The sequence below is a fragment of the Petaurus breviceps genome, unplaced genomic scaffold (assembly GCF_028583685.1).
Source record: "Petaurus breviceps papuanus isolate PSGF00001 unplaced genomic scaffold, PetGlider_PUasm1.0 37, whole genome shotgun sequence".
Classification (NCBI taxonomy): domain Eukaryota; kingdom Metazoa; phylum Chordata; class Mammalia; order Diprotodontia; family Petauridae; genus Petaurus; species Petaurus breviceps.
In genome coordinates this window covers 52,513,187-52,528,383 of record NW_027186296.1, presented here as the reverse complement: position 1 = coordinate 52,528,383, position 15,197 = coordinate 52,513,187, and the positions used below count along the sequence as shown (strand labels likewise).

Here is a 15,197-nt window from a genome sequence, read left to right as displayed (position 1 = left end):
CCTAGGGTTTTCCAGCCTGCTAGGCCTTGTCAAGTTCTGTATTCTGTATAGTTTTCAGAAGAAGAAATTGAAGTTAAGAATAGTCATATGAAAAAATGCTCTAAATCACTAATAATCAGAGTAACGAAAATTTTAAAAACTCTGTGGTACTACCTTACACTAGCATGACAGAAAAGGAAAATGGCAAATGTTGGAGGAGATGTGAAAAAATAGGCTCATTGATATACTCTTTTTTTTTAAGCAATCGGGGTTAAGCAACTTGCTCAAGGTTACACGGCCAGTTATTTCTGGGTGGGTGCTAAGTGTCTGAGCCCAGATTCGATCCCCAGGTCATCCCGACACTGGAGCCAGTGCTCTTACTCGCTGTGCTATCTGGCCACCCCTATTATACTCCAGTGTCCAACTATTCTGGAAAAAAATCTGAAACTTATGCCCAAACAGCTATAAAACTATGCATATTCCTTGACCTAGTAATACTGCTACTAGGTCTGTATAGCAAAAAGATGAAAGAAAAAGGAAGAGGACCTATTTGTACAAAAATATTTATAGTAGTTATTTTGTGGTGGCAAAGAATTAGAAACTGAAAGGGTATCTATTCTTTTGGTAATAAATGAAAAAGTTGTAGTATATGATTGTGACAGAATACTATTGTGCTGTAAAAAATGACGAAGGGAACAGATTCTGAAAAACTTGGGCAAGTTTATATGAGTGGATGCAAAATAAAATGAACAGAACAAAAACAATGTATATAACAACAGTAATGTTGTAATGATAATCAATTGTGAAAGGCTTAGTTATTCCAATCAATACAATAGTCCTCAACAATTCCAAAGAATTTATGATGAAAAATGCTACCCACCTAGAGGGAGAGGGAGAGGGAGAGGGAGAGGGAGAGGGAGAGGGAGAGAGAGAGAGAGAGAGAGAGAGAGAGAGAGAGAGAGAGAGAGAGAGAGAGAGAAAGAACTAATGAACTCGGAATGCTGATTGAAGCATTTTTTTTACCTTATTTCTCTTACTTTTTGTTGTTGTTTTACAACATGGTTAAGACAGAAATATGCTTTGCATGATTTCACATATATAATGGGTATCATACTGCTTGCCTTCTCAAAGGATGGAAGGAAGGAAGAGAATCTGGAACTCAAAATTTAAAAAAATGACTGCCCCTTCCCTTCTTCCCAAAATAAATAAAACAGTTCTGTGTTCTGCTGGTTAAGGCTTCAAGATCACAAGGTCATCATGCTAAGATAAACTACTAGAGTAGAACTAATGGAAAAGACTGCAATAATACTGGATATTGGTTTTACTCAAATGTTCTAAATTTCACAAATAATTACTTTAGAGTATCCACATAAGAATAGTTGAAAAACCTAAAGGGAGGTCCTTTGGAGCCTCTTAAAGCACTAGACAAGATATAGTTTAGGAAGCAATAGCTCTCTAGTTCAGCTCACTGTCCAATGGCAAAATAAACTGAAGGCAGAAAAGAGATTCGCAAAAGGAAAGGGATAGGAAGAATTTCAGAAAATTTGTATCCTGCCAGTCTTCATCCATGTGGACAGCAGCCAAACCAGAAAAGAAGAGGATTGAGGACAACTCTAAAATGGGCAGGACAGCTATTTCAGGTTTATTTTATTTTTATTCTAACAAATATTTATTGAGTGCTTACCACATGTAAGACACTACACATAAAACTCCAGATCATTTTAACTTTAAGTAACCAGGGGTTATATCAATTTACTCAAAATCTGGATGTAGAAAGTTTAAGGTAAAATAAATGCTAATAATAGTGCCAACAAAGAACTGGCTGAAACTAGTACCAAAAGGCATTCTTATTATGCAATATCTTAGGTGAGAGGGTGGTGGTTAGGACAAAAAGGCTCTACTAGGACAGAATGAGCTTGTAACTGCACTTATGTGGTTCCACTTGTACAGATACCAAAGTACTTCAGGATAACTCACTTGATTGGAGAGAAAATAATTCTGTCAGTATTTACTCCAGTTATTGCTAATAGCTTCTCCATAAGACAATCAGGTCCCAAGTACTACATCTGATCGAAGTCTTCAAGGCACCAGCAAATAGAATAAATACCACTCAAGAGTCACCCACAGGAATAACTAATTCCTAACTTTCTTTCATAAGAATTTAATACTCATAGTATACAAATCTTTAGAAATTTCAAGTTTGCGCTCCATATGCTTAGATAGTTCACGTACTAAAAAATAAGGAGGTAGCTCACTTAAAATTAGAACTATGCAAGACTGCCCAATAGATAAGACTATTTACAATGCTCCCTTGGGGGCTATAAAAGTCAGGGTACATAACCATTTATCTCAGGAAAGTGGTTTGCTTTTTAATCAGAATTAACTGTGCAGTACACAATAAAACATGGAGTTTAAAACAGTTAAACTTTTTTCTTGGAGGAAAGGGCCTCTGAAGTCAATAAATTCTTCCCTTTATATATTTATCCATGAGAAAACTACTACACTAAGCCAAAAAGTATATAGTTCAACTAAAAGTCATAAGCTTCCCCAGTCACCTGGAGGGTTACATGAACAATGCTATCAGCTCTTTCCTGTTGGATATTTTCAGTGTATTCTGTAAAATGGTTATAGACAAGATCATTTTTGGGGAAAAGTGGGTTTTTAAAACTACTTCTGAATCACAATGTCATTTTGTCACCTTTTGAGGAAAACACATATACTCTGCTTGTCAAAGGGCTAGAGAAATTAGGTTCAAATGAGGTAACAGTGTTTTAACCAATCGGTCTAGCTGACACTAAGGTTTTTAAAGTAGGTTGAGTGACATTTTGAAAATAGTCAGAACAGAGACCCTCAGTTATCAGAATTATTCATTATTCCCTCGGTGTAAAATCAAAATCATCACAGAGTCTATTTTGCTACATTAATGCATTCCTAAATCTTACTTGACATTTCACTGTCAAAGCTACAAATATGCATGCACCTTCTGTGTTTGGTTTTATTCCGAAATAGTACACATTCTCATCTGTCTGGGATATTTTTGGTGTGGTCTTTTCTACACAAAAGATGATATAGGAAATTATTCCTCATTTTCTCATCTAGTCTATGAACTTTTATTTCCCTAATTCATATTTACTCTAAATTATTTGCTAATATAAACATGAGAACATCTTACATTCATATGGTACTTTAATTTTTAAAAAATGCTTTCACATATATCATCTAGTATATTAATAATAATCACTAGTCATTTTTCATAGTGTTAAAAAGATCTTCCATTTTTCCTATTCTTTTCTTAAACTCTTAGAGAAGAAAGCTAATTTTTTCTTCATATCCTTCCTTCAATAGTCATGAACATTTACTTATCTCTTCCGATATCACTAGACATGACCAATCGCTCTCTGTTTCAGGGTCCTGATTTGGTCACTTTGCTATAATAAACCAAGAAGCCATAATTTCATTGATAGAAACAGACCCTCGACTAATGTAGACTACCTATAACTCCTCCTTGTATTATTAGTAGGAAATATTTATGAGTTGTAGCCCAAAACAAAAGGCATCACTTGGAAACCAACAACTAAACAGTGATGAACTTTTCATAAATTAAATATATAGTTCTTAGATGACAGGAACACAGTTTATTTCTGGGGCCATACACAAAGCTTTTCAGCTTGGCAGGATCCAAAGGAGGTTGTACTATGTTGGCATAGCCTTTGAGATCCACTGTGACCTGTATGCTAAGAAGAAGCATCATAATAGGCCTTTGGTGAAATCTAAAACAAAACAAAAAACCTGACCTGCTAAACCATATTTAGTAATGGTCAAAAGAAAACAGAGGAGACAGAGAGAAGGTAAACTTTATGATACTGGTGAAAGAGGGGAATAAGAGAGAATGGAAGAAAATAAATTCCGGTAAGATTTTAATAAGGAAAATTCATAATTATGAAAACTACAAAGAATGCTCCTGAGTAGACAAAAATTATTTTAAACATGTAAAAACTATCCGAATCTAAAATACTTTTGTAAACATCATAATTGTCTCTTTTCTAGATGTAAACATTCTGGTATCTAGAATCGCTTAAGAATCTTTGTAATTGTAGCCTCACATTTCATGTAATTAAAATGATCACTGTATGTGTTACATTCAGAAGTCTGTTTCTACTGTGTCGTACTGAGATCCTCTACTACTGTGATTTTTTTGGACTATTTCTTTATTTTATAGCAATGACTGAAATTTCTAGAAGTGAAGAATACCAAGTGGACCATTTGGATAATATCACCCTTCTTTAACCTTGGGTTTAAAAAAAAAATATTAGCAACGACAATTAAAATCAATGCTGTTTTCAATCACTTAATAGGATTTTGTGCAAAGCATTCTCCTTATACCTCTTAGGTATAAGTGTGACAAGGATTCTTGTGAAATCTCTCTCAACAGGGCTGTTTGTAAAATAATAATAAGAATAACAATAGCGACTAGTATTCGCATATTACTTTAAAACTGTCAATGCTTTATTATCTTATTTAATCTTTATAACAACCACGGGGAAGTAGGTGTTATTATTTCAACTTTAAAGATAAGGAAACTGAAGCAGATGGTGGTTTAATAACTTGCTTAAGGTCATACAACTTTTTAAGTTCATAGGGTGGATTTGAACTCAGGTCTTCCTGACTCTGGGGTCTAATTCATTGTGCCACATGGTGGCCTCTTACTGAGTTATAACCTCAAAATTCTATATAAATGTGAGTTTTCATAATTATTTTTACAACACTATGAAGCACATCATTTCTATTAGTAATAGTTCAAATCTAGAAATCATACATGCATTCAAATGTGTTTAAACACTTACCATCTGCAGCACTGAAGTACTCTGGATTGACAGATGCATATAGGACTCCATTCCCTAATCTGTCACTGTTTCTGTCAAAAGATTTAAAATAAAAATTTTCAAAACCCTACACATATGCCATCTCTACCTAGCCTTTCCTCTTCATTCACACCTCTTACTTTATATATTCTATTAAGTATTAACAGAGGAGATGAAGAGGGCTAGCTTTGAGTCATATAATAACTCTAATATACTCATAACTTCTTCTATATGTGGCCCAGTATATATCTTTGCAAAAATTCCATTAGTTTCTTTAGAAGTTTAAGACCATTTTGCCCCAGTTACAGCAGAGGGGGCTACATAAACCTAAAGATGGAAAGGATCACCTTCGGAAAAACTCCTAAATTTGTTAAGTTCCTCTAAAAAGGGAAAAAAAAAAAACAAAACTTTTTTCTTCAATTAGAATAAAAGAAGCTGTTTGGCAAAGGGGGCCATATGTTATACTTGGTAAAGTTAGTTGATTCAATAAGAGAAACAGCTTTATTTAAAGAAGGAAAAACTTAACACCACATATAAAACAATTCTGAAAGATTTCAACAAGTTCATATCTTACTTTCCTTTAAAGAATATATAAACTAAAGATCATGCTACATTATGGCATCTCCCCCCTTTTAAGGTTCACAGTTAAAGTCCTCAATGAGAAGACTTTACAATGTCTCTTTACTTTTTGGTAAATATCAAACTGCCATGACTTCCAATTGTAATGTTCAAACATTCAATGAAAATTTAAGAAGCATGAAGTTCTTACCTTTTTTTATTGTAGACATACCACATTATCAGTATTCCACCAAGTATAAATAATCCTGCGATGGGGAGAGCGATCATTAAGTGAATGAAGTTTTCGTAGTCAGGTGCTGCAGATATGAGGAAATAAAGTGTATTAAGTAACACAGAATGTTATTTCAACCAATTAATGGAATTTAAAAATCTGTCCACTTCTTTAATACTTCTCCCACCCCCAAAATAAAACCTCTATGAAAATTAATCAGGTATTCTGAGGGGCAAACTAACATTAAGACCTAGTAAAAACTAAAAGCAAAAAAACCCCCTTTCTTATTGGTGTGTGATCAGAGGACTGTAGCCATCTTTCTTTCTAAGTAAATTTTTAAAAAGTCATTTTGAAAGAGTGAAACATCTAAATAGGAGAAAGCACTATATCTGCACTTAGGCAGCTATAGTAGTAGACAGAGCATTCAGCCTGAAGTCAGGAATACCTGGGTTCAAATTCAGCCCCAGACACTACCTGTGTGACCCTGTCTCAGCTTCCTCATCTGTAAAATGGGGATAATAAAGCACCTACCTTCTAGGATTGTCGTGAAGATTAAATGTTACAATATTTGTAAAGTGCTAAGCACAGTGCTTGATAAAGTGCCTGATAAAACTTATTTCCTATATTCCTTTCTTTTAAATGAATATTTCTAAAATAAAACTCCTTATGTTTCTCTCAAAATTGGTTCCCTTTTCTCGCTTCTCTATTTCTGTCATTGGCACCATCATTCAACTTGTCACTCATACTTTTAAGTTATTCTGTCACCTTTGTCTACCATCAACTTCACCTTCCACATTCAATAAGTTGTGAGGTCTTATCAATTTTTCCTCTAATCAGTTAACATGTGTTTATTATTTAACAGTATCTCTACATCTGCCCCTTCATTTTTTTACATATTTTTATTACTTTTTAAAAAAATCACCTTTTCTAAAACTCCTGCCTCCTCCCTTAGTGAGCTAGCCTTTGTAATTAGGTAAGTTTCAAAATGAGGAAAAAAGGAAATTCAGCAAAACTAACCAAGACTTAAGTGAGTCTGAGAAGATAAACAATGTTCCACTCCCAAATTTCCCCTATTTTAGAAAGAAGGCTGGAAGAGCTTTTTCTCATCTCTTCTATGGGGTCAGGCTTGTTCATTTTCATCAGTGTTCATTTGGGGGAAGGAGCTAGGGCTGGGGATGGTTATTGTTTCCATTTATATGGTTGCTTGTAGTCATCATGTATACTTTCCCCACCCTGGTTTTGCTTATTTCACTCTTCATCAATTCATAGAAGTCTTCACATGCTTACAGAATTCTTCACATGTATTATTTCTAATGGCATAGTTATTATGTATTACATTTGTGTACTACAATTTGCTCAGTCATTCTCTAATCAGTGTTATTTCTTCCTTTCCATTGCTACTGTTCCTAATTTAAACTGACCTAAAATATTATAATAATCTCCTAACTGCTTTTCCTACCTCCTTATTTTCCCTCCCTCTGATCAAGGGATTCTTAAACCTTTTTTGTGTCATAGACTTTGACAGTCTGGTGAAACCTATGGACCCCTTATCTGCATGCTTTTAAATGTATAAAGTAAAATACTCTGGATAACAAAGGAAACCAATTATATTGAAATAAAGATGTATTATTTTATTCCCATCTATCTCATCAAGATCCCTTTATATCTAACTATGAACCCTAATTTTCACAGGCTGTCCCCTATTCTCAGAATGCTCCTCCTACTCACTTTTTTTTTTTAAGCAATCGGTGTTAAGTAACTTGCTCAAGGTTACACGACCAGTTATTTCTGGGTGTGGTGCTAAGTATCTGAGCTTGGATTTGATTCCCAGGTCATCCCAACACTGGAGCCAGTGCTCTTACTCGCTAAGCCACCTGGCCGCCCCTAAGCAATTGGGGTTAAGTAACTTGTTCAAGGTTACACAGCCAGGTGTTTCTGGGTGGGTGCTAAGTGTCTAAGGCCAGATTTGATCCCCAGGTCATCCCGACACTGGAGCTGGTGCTCTTACTTGCTGTGCTACCTGGCCACCCCCTCCTACTCACTTTTATTTTGACTTCCTTAGCTTACTTTAAATCCCAAATAATATCTCATTTTCTATAGGAAGCCTTTCCCCATTACCTCTGATTCTAGTACTTTCTCTCTATTAATAATCTCTCATGTTTATACACAGTTGTTTCTACGTAGTGTCCTCCATTAGACTATGAGCTTCCTGAAGGTAGCGATTGTCTTTTATTTTTCTTTGTATATCCAGCACTCAGCATAACACCTGCCACATAGTAGACATTTAATAAATGTTTACTGACTGACTTAAGAGTTCTATGGACCCCAGGTTAAGAACCCCTGTTCTAATCCACCCTTTACAGAATGAAAAAGACTTCCCTTTCTTATGCACTATTTTCATACTGGCACTCTTCTGCTCAAAATCTTTCACTTTGCAATCCTTTGCAACCTTATCTTCTTCAGTAAATATCCTATGCTCCAAGCAAATTATCCTACTGTCCCTGCCTTATATACATCCAATAGTTTCCAGTCTTTCTTTGCTGTTACTTTGGTCCATAGTTATGCCAGGCATCTATGCAAACAGCATGTTACCAGCTCTACCTATCCGGACCTAACTTGAAAGGGCTTACTCTTCCATGAAGCGTTCTCTGATCTTCTCTATCCAGTCAAAACTGCCCTTTATCTCCTTAAATCTTACTTAGCAGTGTGTAATGTTCTTCTCTTCCATGCAGATTATAAATCAGGTGATGTCAGGGATCACTGTCTCCTTTCTTCTGAAGCTGGGACTTAATAAATGCTTGTTGGATTTAAATCATGCCAGAATAATAATATTAACCAAGTACTTCATAGCTTTTCTATTCTTTACTTTAAGACAAGTTAGATAGGCAGAATACAAATCAATTATTACTAATATATGGTTTAGTTCTAAGGCAGAAGAGACTGCCATTTACACAATGCTGAAAATATCTTGATGTCATTGATAGTTACGATTTTTTTTCTAGGTCTTTTTCAGAAGATATTTTGTGTCATTCCTATCACTTTGTATTAGTGGTCAAGTTGCACTGTGTTCTTTTGAGATTCTACATTTCAAGCAGGACATGAAGAAAATGGAACATGTCCACAAGGAAAACAACAAAATGTCTAAAGGTCTACAAAACTGGCCTAAGACATTCAGCTATGAGAAAAAGCTAAAAAAAAAAAAAAAAACCCTGAGGCAATGTAGTCTGGAGAAAAGAAGGCTGAAGGGTAATTTAACAGTATTCATAAAAAGGATTTCTATAAAGAGAAGAGTTGTTAATAAGGATCCATCTCCAGTGATGATTAAATGACACTAAACTTTAATAACAAAAATTTTCACTTGACATAAGGAAAAACTTTCCCGATAATAAAACAGATATGTAAGATGTTCCCTTGGAGTACAAACCCATTTGTACCATTCCTCATTCTCCCATCCCAGTATGATCCTCAAGAGGTTACACAGCTCTGTCATGAAAGTACTGTGATATTTTCATCTTAATGGGAATAAATAAGGTTAGCTCAAAATGAATGTTTTCCATTACAATAAATGTGATTTGCCCAAATACACAGGCAAAACAACGTTTCATTATGAATCTGAATTTCCCATTCCTTAAGAAAGTCTGGCACTTGCTTTCTCTGGATAACAAATAAATAATCTGGTGAAATTTATATGATCATTGGGAAGGATTTTGGTATAGTAGAGCTGATGAGAGGTTAATGGTGGAACCTTTTTCATTGGCTAACTTAGGTTAGACCACTTAAGGTGTCAGGGTTCAAGAAAAAGTTCAGGAGATGAAAGCAGAATGAGTGAAAAAAAGATTTTAAGTTACTTCCAGATTTGTAATTCTAATATACCTTACTTTCTTTTCCTGACAGATGGAATCCTTATTTTCAATGACCAATTTACTGCTTTTGATAACGTTATTTGGAAATTTTCAAAAAGCACCAGTTAACACAACAGTTATCTTTTTAGTTCTTTCCTTAATACTTACGGCTCTTGAAATCAGACCTTATCTACTTCACTGAAGAAATGAAATCATAACCAAGTGGAGGACCATAGTTCTACACTGTCCAAATGCTACTTTCTATGAGAAACAACACTAAATAACTGGATCCCAAATTAAATAACCACCGAATACAACAAAGAATAATATAAAAGTATAACAACTATTACATTCAAATATAATGGAGGAGTCTAAGTTTTATCAAATAAAACATCAATTTGTCTAGGTCAACTAGTGGGTACCTATTCAGTGCCTACTACGTGGTCAGTCTCATGCTTGGTGCTGTTCAAGTATTTTTCACATTCTTTCTGGTCATGTTATGTGTCACCATATAATTATCAGGAATCATGTAGAATATTTAAAGAGATTTTTTTCATTTGCAACATGTCTTTCATACAATTTCATGATCATAATCATTATTATGTATCCTATAGATACAGATAAAAGTGTCAAGTATATAGCAGACCAAATAGAAGTTCCAATAAGGATTCTGGGCAGGCTACTAACTGCGAGGCTAATCCAATTTTTTGCGAAATGTCTCCATGTTTAAATTAAAGTTCTAATTAAGGGATCAGCAATCTAGACATGTCATATAGCTGGGAGGAAAGCTGCTAACTTGCTTTGTTTCTCCTCCCACTTCAATATGACCCTAACTTCAAAAAAATTGACTTGAGAAAACATCTGTCCCTTGTCTTCAAGGGTCAGTGTTCAGCACCACTTCTTTCCCTCTCCCTTTTCTAGGCCTCCCCTCCCCCCCCCAAAGAACAGGAGTTAAACCCTTGGAACACAACTTTAGACAGGTTGTTGACATAAATCTATGATTACTATCTAATTGGGGCAGCTAGATGGCTTAATGGTTAGAGCACTGGGCTGGGAGTCAGGAAGACCTGAGTTCAAACCCAGCCTCAAGACACTTACTAGTTGTGTCACCCTGGGCAAGTCATTTAACCTTTATTTGTCTGAATCCTCAGGAGAAGGAAATGGCAAACCACTCTAGTATCTTTGCCAAAAAAAGTCCATGGACAGTATGGTCCATGAGGTCACAAAGAGTCGGATATGACTGAACAACAACACTATCATAATCCTTACGTTTGGCTGGGACGTAGAAGAATACAGGGTCAGTCCATGATCCATTCCCAGAAAGAGAGGTGGCCTGAACACGGGCTGAATAGTTCCCAGGGTTCAGCCGCGTAAGCCTGGCCCCTCCAAATTTCCTATATTCCTGTCTGGAAACACATTCCCGCTGATCCTAAAAGAAGTACAATAGTCTGTATTAGCTTTTCCCAAACTTTTGTGAAATCAGCTTTGTGCTTCTTTTGACATGTGCTGCTGTCTCAGATTTTCATCTTACTGGCGACTTCAACCCTGTGAAAGTATCCTAATTCTCATCTCCCACTGAACCAATATCCAACAAAAGGGGCCGGGGAACAAAGAAAGTCATGGAAGGCAGGATTCTAGTAATGGCTCTCCTTCAGTAGAGATGACTGTAACATTATGCAGTATTTTACAAGAGAAATACAAGTTTGTTTTAAGCAAGTGGATTTCATGTCCAACTAGAAAAATCTCTAAGAGATTAGTGGGGGTAGGGTGGGGGAAGCAACCAACCTTCAGACTTGTTACTTGTATCCCAAAGTTGTTTTCTGTCATGAAACTAAACATTTTTTTACATTCTGGAATTAACATGTTTTACTGTCTATTCTTCCCCTTCCTTTGCCCACTTCAGTGGAGGGCATACAAAAGCATTAAAAAATTTCTTGATTTTAATTTTTTAAGTTTACAATAAAAAAAATTCTAGTCTAAATGATATTCACCTCATGCAAGCATAGGAAAAGGAAACAGAGCCCTGTCTAGATCTTACCTCTACTTGCTGACCATACTTTATTTCATACATTAATATCAGTCCATTGGGATTTTCAGGTTCTGACCACTTCAAGTAGACAGTATTATCTGGTCTTGGTTCCCACAGCACTGGCCCAGGAATATTATCTGCTCCTTCTGTCAAATATTTCCAACAAATGATAAAGTAAGCCAAGCAAATATGAGAGACAAAAATCACACCAACTTATATGAAGCAGTTATACTAATAAATTTTCTATGCTTAATGTAGAATTCTCCAGAGAGCTAAATTGCTTATGGCGGGAACTGCTAAGAAATGAATGGTTTTTAGAACTGACCATGTACTGAAGGATGCCATCACACACAAAACAATCTCATCTTTAGTTACAAGAATCATATCAATTAAAGTATCATCTTGTACTTTCAGGATGTGTGTGTGTGTGTGTGTGTGTGTGTGTGTGTGTGAGAAAACTAATAACTAAATAAACTCTGTTTTCTCTTTTAGCTGCTTTTTATTTGGGGGCAAAGAATTGGTATAAGAAGGTCAACTACAAACAGTATAGCAAAGCCTCATTACTTTGGACTCCACTAACTTAGACTATGAAAGAATTCACAAGAGATTGAGCTGAAGTTTACCTTGGTATTAACTATGAAAAAAAGTGGGCTTCCTAAGCAAACGAATAATGTAAACAAAATTACGTGGGGGTATTTTTACAACTGAAAAGAAGGTACCATTTTCAATCACTTTAGTAGTAAACAGACACAGGGCATAGTGTCTTGGACATATTAATTAACTAAACACTTATTAAACACCTACTATGTTCAAAGACACTATGGTAGGTGTAGGGATACAAGGACAAGAAAATCCTTGCTATCAGTTTACACTCTCCTGGGAGAGGGGAGGAAGAAGGCTATAAAAATATGTGGAAATGAAATAAATTAACTGCAGAATAAGCAGGTAAGCACTGCTTTGGTTGGTAGTTTGATATAGTAATGGCAAGTCATTATTCTCTTTTTATCTATCTACCCATTAAAGTAGGGCCCCAGCTAAGTCATAAACTTCACTAGCTTCCTTCAGATATAGGTATGTGATGATAAAAACAAACCAAAAAAAAACCTACTCCAATTCTTTAAGTATAGTCTATAATTCCAAGTTAATTCAGACAAGCTTCCTAATTAGTTTTAATTAGCAAGGTTTAACGGTGTTTAAGCAGAGCTACTGTTCTATCGGCTCATACCTGCTGGCATAGTCCTTGCAAAGACAAAGTTAGAAGCGCTACAGCCAAGAGTATCAGCTTCATGGTTGCAGCTATGAATATCAATTCGGTATAAAGTAAAAGGCCTGAGATGAGAAATTAAAGTCCTCTCTTTATTATCCACTCTGCTCTCAAAGAATGGGTATTCAGATTCAATCTCTTCTGTGTCTGACATATTGGTGAAATGATCTGCCATTGTGGTGTTCCTGTTCCGACTGGGCAATGTGGAATTGGCGATCTGAAAGACATCCCTACGCCTCCGTTCAGGTCTGCAAGGAAAACAAAAGCCTGGCTTTAAAAAACTTCCATTTTGTTTGCAGAAACAGCAGTAGATAAAGTATCAACAAGAACCATAGCAGGAAAAACTACTAACACAAGAAAAAAAAAATCTCTGTCTGGATTAGGATAAAGTCAATAAAGTTCATAAGCTTTGTGCTATAACCTATGCTAAGTGTTAGGGATATATAAAAAAAAAGGTAAAAAACAGCCCCTGTCCTCAAGGAGATCCCAGTCTAAAGGAAGAAACAACATGCAAATAACTATGTACAAACAAGATACAGACAGGATAAATTGGATGTAATCTCAGTCAGAAGGCACTAGCATTCAGGGGTACTGGTAAAAGGGAAAAGCTTTTTGCAGAAGGTAAGACCTTAGCTGGGACTTAAAGTAAGTCAGAAAAGCAAGGAGTTTGAGATAAGGAGGGAAAGCACTTTAGGCATGGAGAATAGCCGCTGAAAATGAAGAGTAGGGACATAAAAAGTAAACCTAAAGATAATATTTTATAGCACCAGATAGGAAAAGAAACAACAGAACCAGCTGGAAACCTCTCTTTTTTTAAGTGTAGATTTTCTATTTTCAGACCTGAAAATCTCAGGATCTTTCCACTACACCCACAGGAGTTAGCCAAACACTCCCAAAGGCAAGCCTGCCCTTAAGTCATCACCTGAGCATGCAGGATCCTTTTCATGTTTGATTGGAATGATACTGCCATCTGGTTCACAGACCACACAATTAAGCATTAAAGGTTAAAAACCCACTAGCTATATCTCATTAAAATTCATTACAGGGCCGAGAGAAAGAGGCAGGCAGGAGCCTTAAAACAACAGGCCCGGTCCTAGATGGGTTAGAGATGTTCAACATGAGGAGACAAGAGGGTATTCAAGTGTTTCAACGACTTGTATTTTACCCTTTATTTGGCTCCAAAGATGAATTATTGAAAAAAAAACAACAAACAATGCCCAATCTCAAATTAAAATGTGTGCCTGTAATAATAATAAGAAAAAAATGCAACTGGGAAAGAGGAAATTTTTCTAAAGAAGTAAACAAGGGAACAGCAACTGAGCAAGCTTATGAGAGACAAGAAGCTAAAAGATGTGATTAATCCTAATTTTAATTTTATGGGATGTAGAAAACTGAATTCTTTGGCTCAGCCATCTGACCCCTAAAACCAGAATTCTAACATTTAATACCAACAATTAAGAATGTAAAAAACGTGTGTTGACAGAAAAAGAGGTAGAAAAATGATAACCTGTGTTGTAACCTCAAGGCACACTGAGGAAAAATACTGCTGGGGGTGGTGACTATCGATTAGTTTCCAGCATCACAGAAAGAATAACAAGTGAGGGTAGAAGAAAGAGAGTGAATTGTACTTGGGAAATAATTTTAGAGATTCCCAAGAAAATGGTGTTAGGGTGTAAGGGGAGAGAAAGAAGAAATGCACCTATTTTCTGGTCCAGGAAAATTTCACATATGAAATATAAAACGAAGAAGAAGCAGAAAAACTTTCAATTGAATAGAAGGATATCCCAGGAAATAATTTGTTTGTTTATTCCCCCTAAATTTGGCTAGCATCTTGTTGACACATATTTGACTCTAAGGAGAAAAACAAACAACTGAAGTTTATGGAGATGGGAGAGAGTTTGGGAGGTTGGACATTAATGATTTCCTAGTCTACTGTTCAGACTGATTCTACAGTAGATAGTTTTTATTCCCTGCCTTTTTGCTATAAAACACTGGGCCCCCCATCAAAATCAGAAACAGGCCAAGGCAGGATGATGTCACAGTACAGATGTCTTCATTTCTAGTAGACATAAAACCACAAGGTTAAAGCTTTATGTTTATGTACTGTATTCTCTTTCAAAATATTATGGGGTGGGGGGAGGCACCCACAAGATGCAAAACAAAACCCATACCCACAAAACAGAAACAGAACAATAGGTAGAAGGCTAGAAATCCAATGCTAAGGAGGCCTGGATTCACACATAAAAAATTCTCCTCTTGCCTTCTCTGGAAAAAACAAACCACACACGGAATAGTTTCATCTACAAGTAACAAGATGCCTTGGTTTATCCCATGGAGAAATCTCACCATGTCACAACCTCACATTTACTTGCTACTCAGAGTTCTTACATTTACTTAGTAGTTTACAAGGCTGGTATCTTTTGTCTATCAT

At 35.9% G+C, this 15,197-nt stretch overlaps 1 protein-coding gene across 4 annotated transcripts in view; it reads right to left on the bottom strand.

Moving 5' to 3' along the window:
• The window catches only part of IGF1R (insulin like growth factor 1 receptor), a 394,663-nt gene that overhangs the window by 33,490 nt on the left and 345,976 nt on the right, over positions 1-15,197 (bottom strand). For all 4 annotated transcript variants that reach the window (XR_011170289.1, XM_069098499.1, XM_069098497.1 and 1 more), the window contains 5 exons: positions 12,728-13,014; positions 11,512-11,648; positions 10,743-10,902; positions 5,611-5,716; positions 4,824-4,894 (listed from right to left, as the gene is read on the bottom strand). Coding sequence is in view for 3 of the 4 variants with exons in the window: in XM_069098499.1 (XP_068954600.1) it covers positions 4,824-4,894; positions 5,611-5,716; positions 10,743-10,902; positions 11,512-11,648; positions 12,728-13,014 (761 nt within the window). In the remaining variant the exon portion in view is untranslated. The remainder of the gene's footprint in view (positions 1-4,823; positions 4,895-5,610; positions 5,717-10,742; positions 10,903-11,511; positions 11,649-12,727; positions 13,015-15,197) is intronic.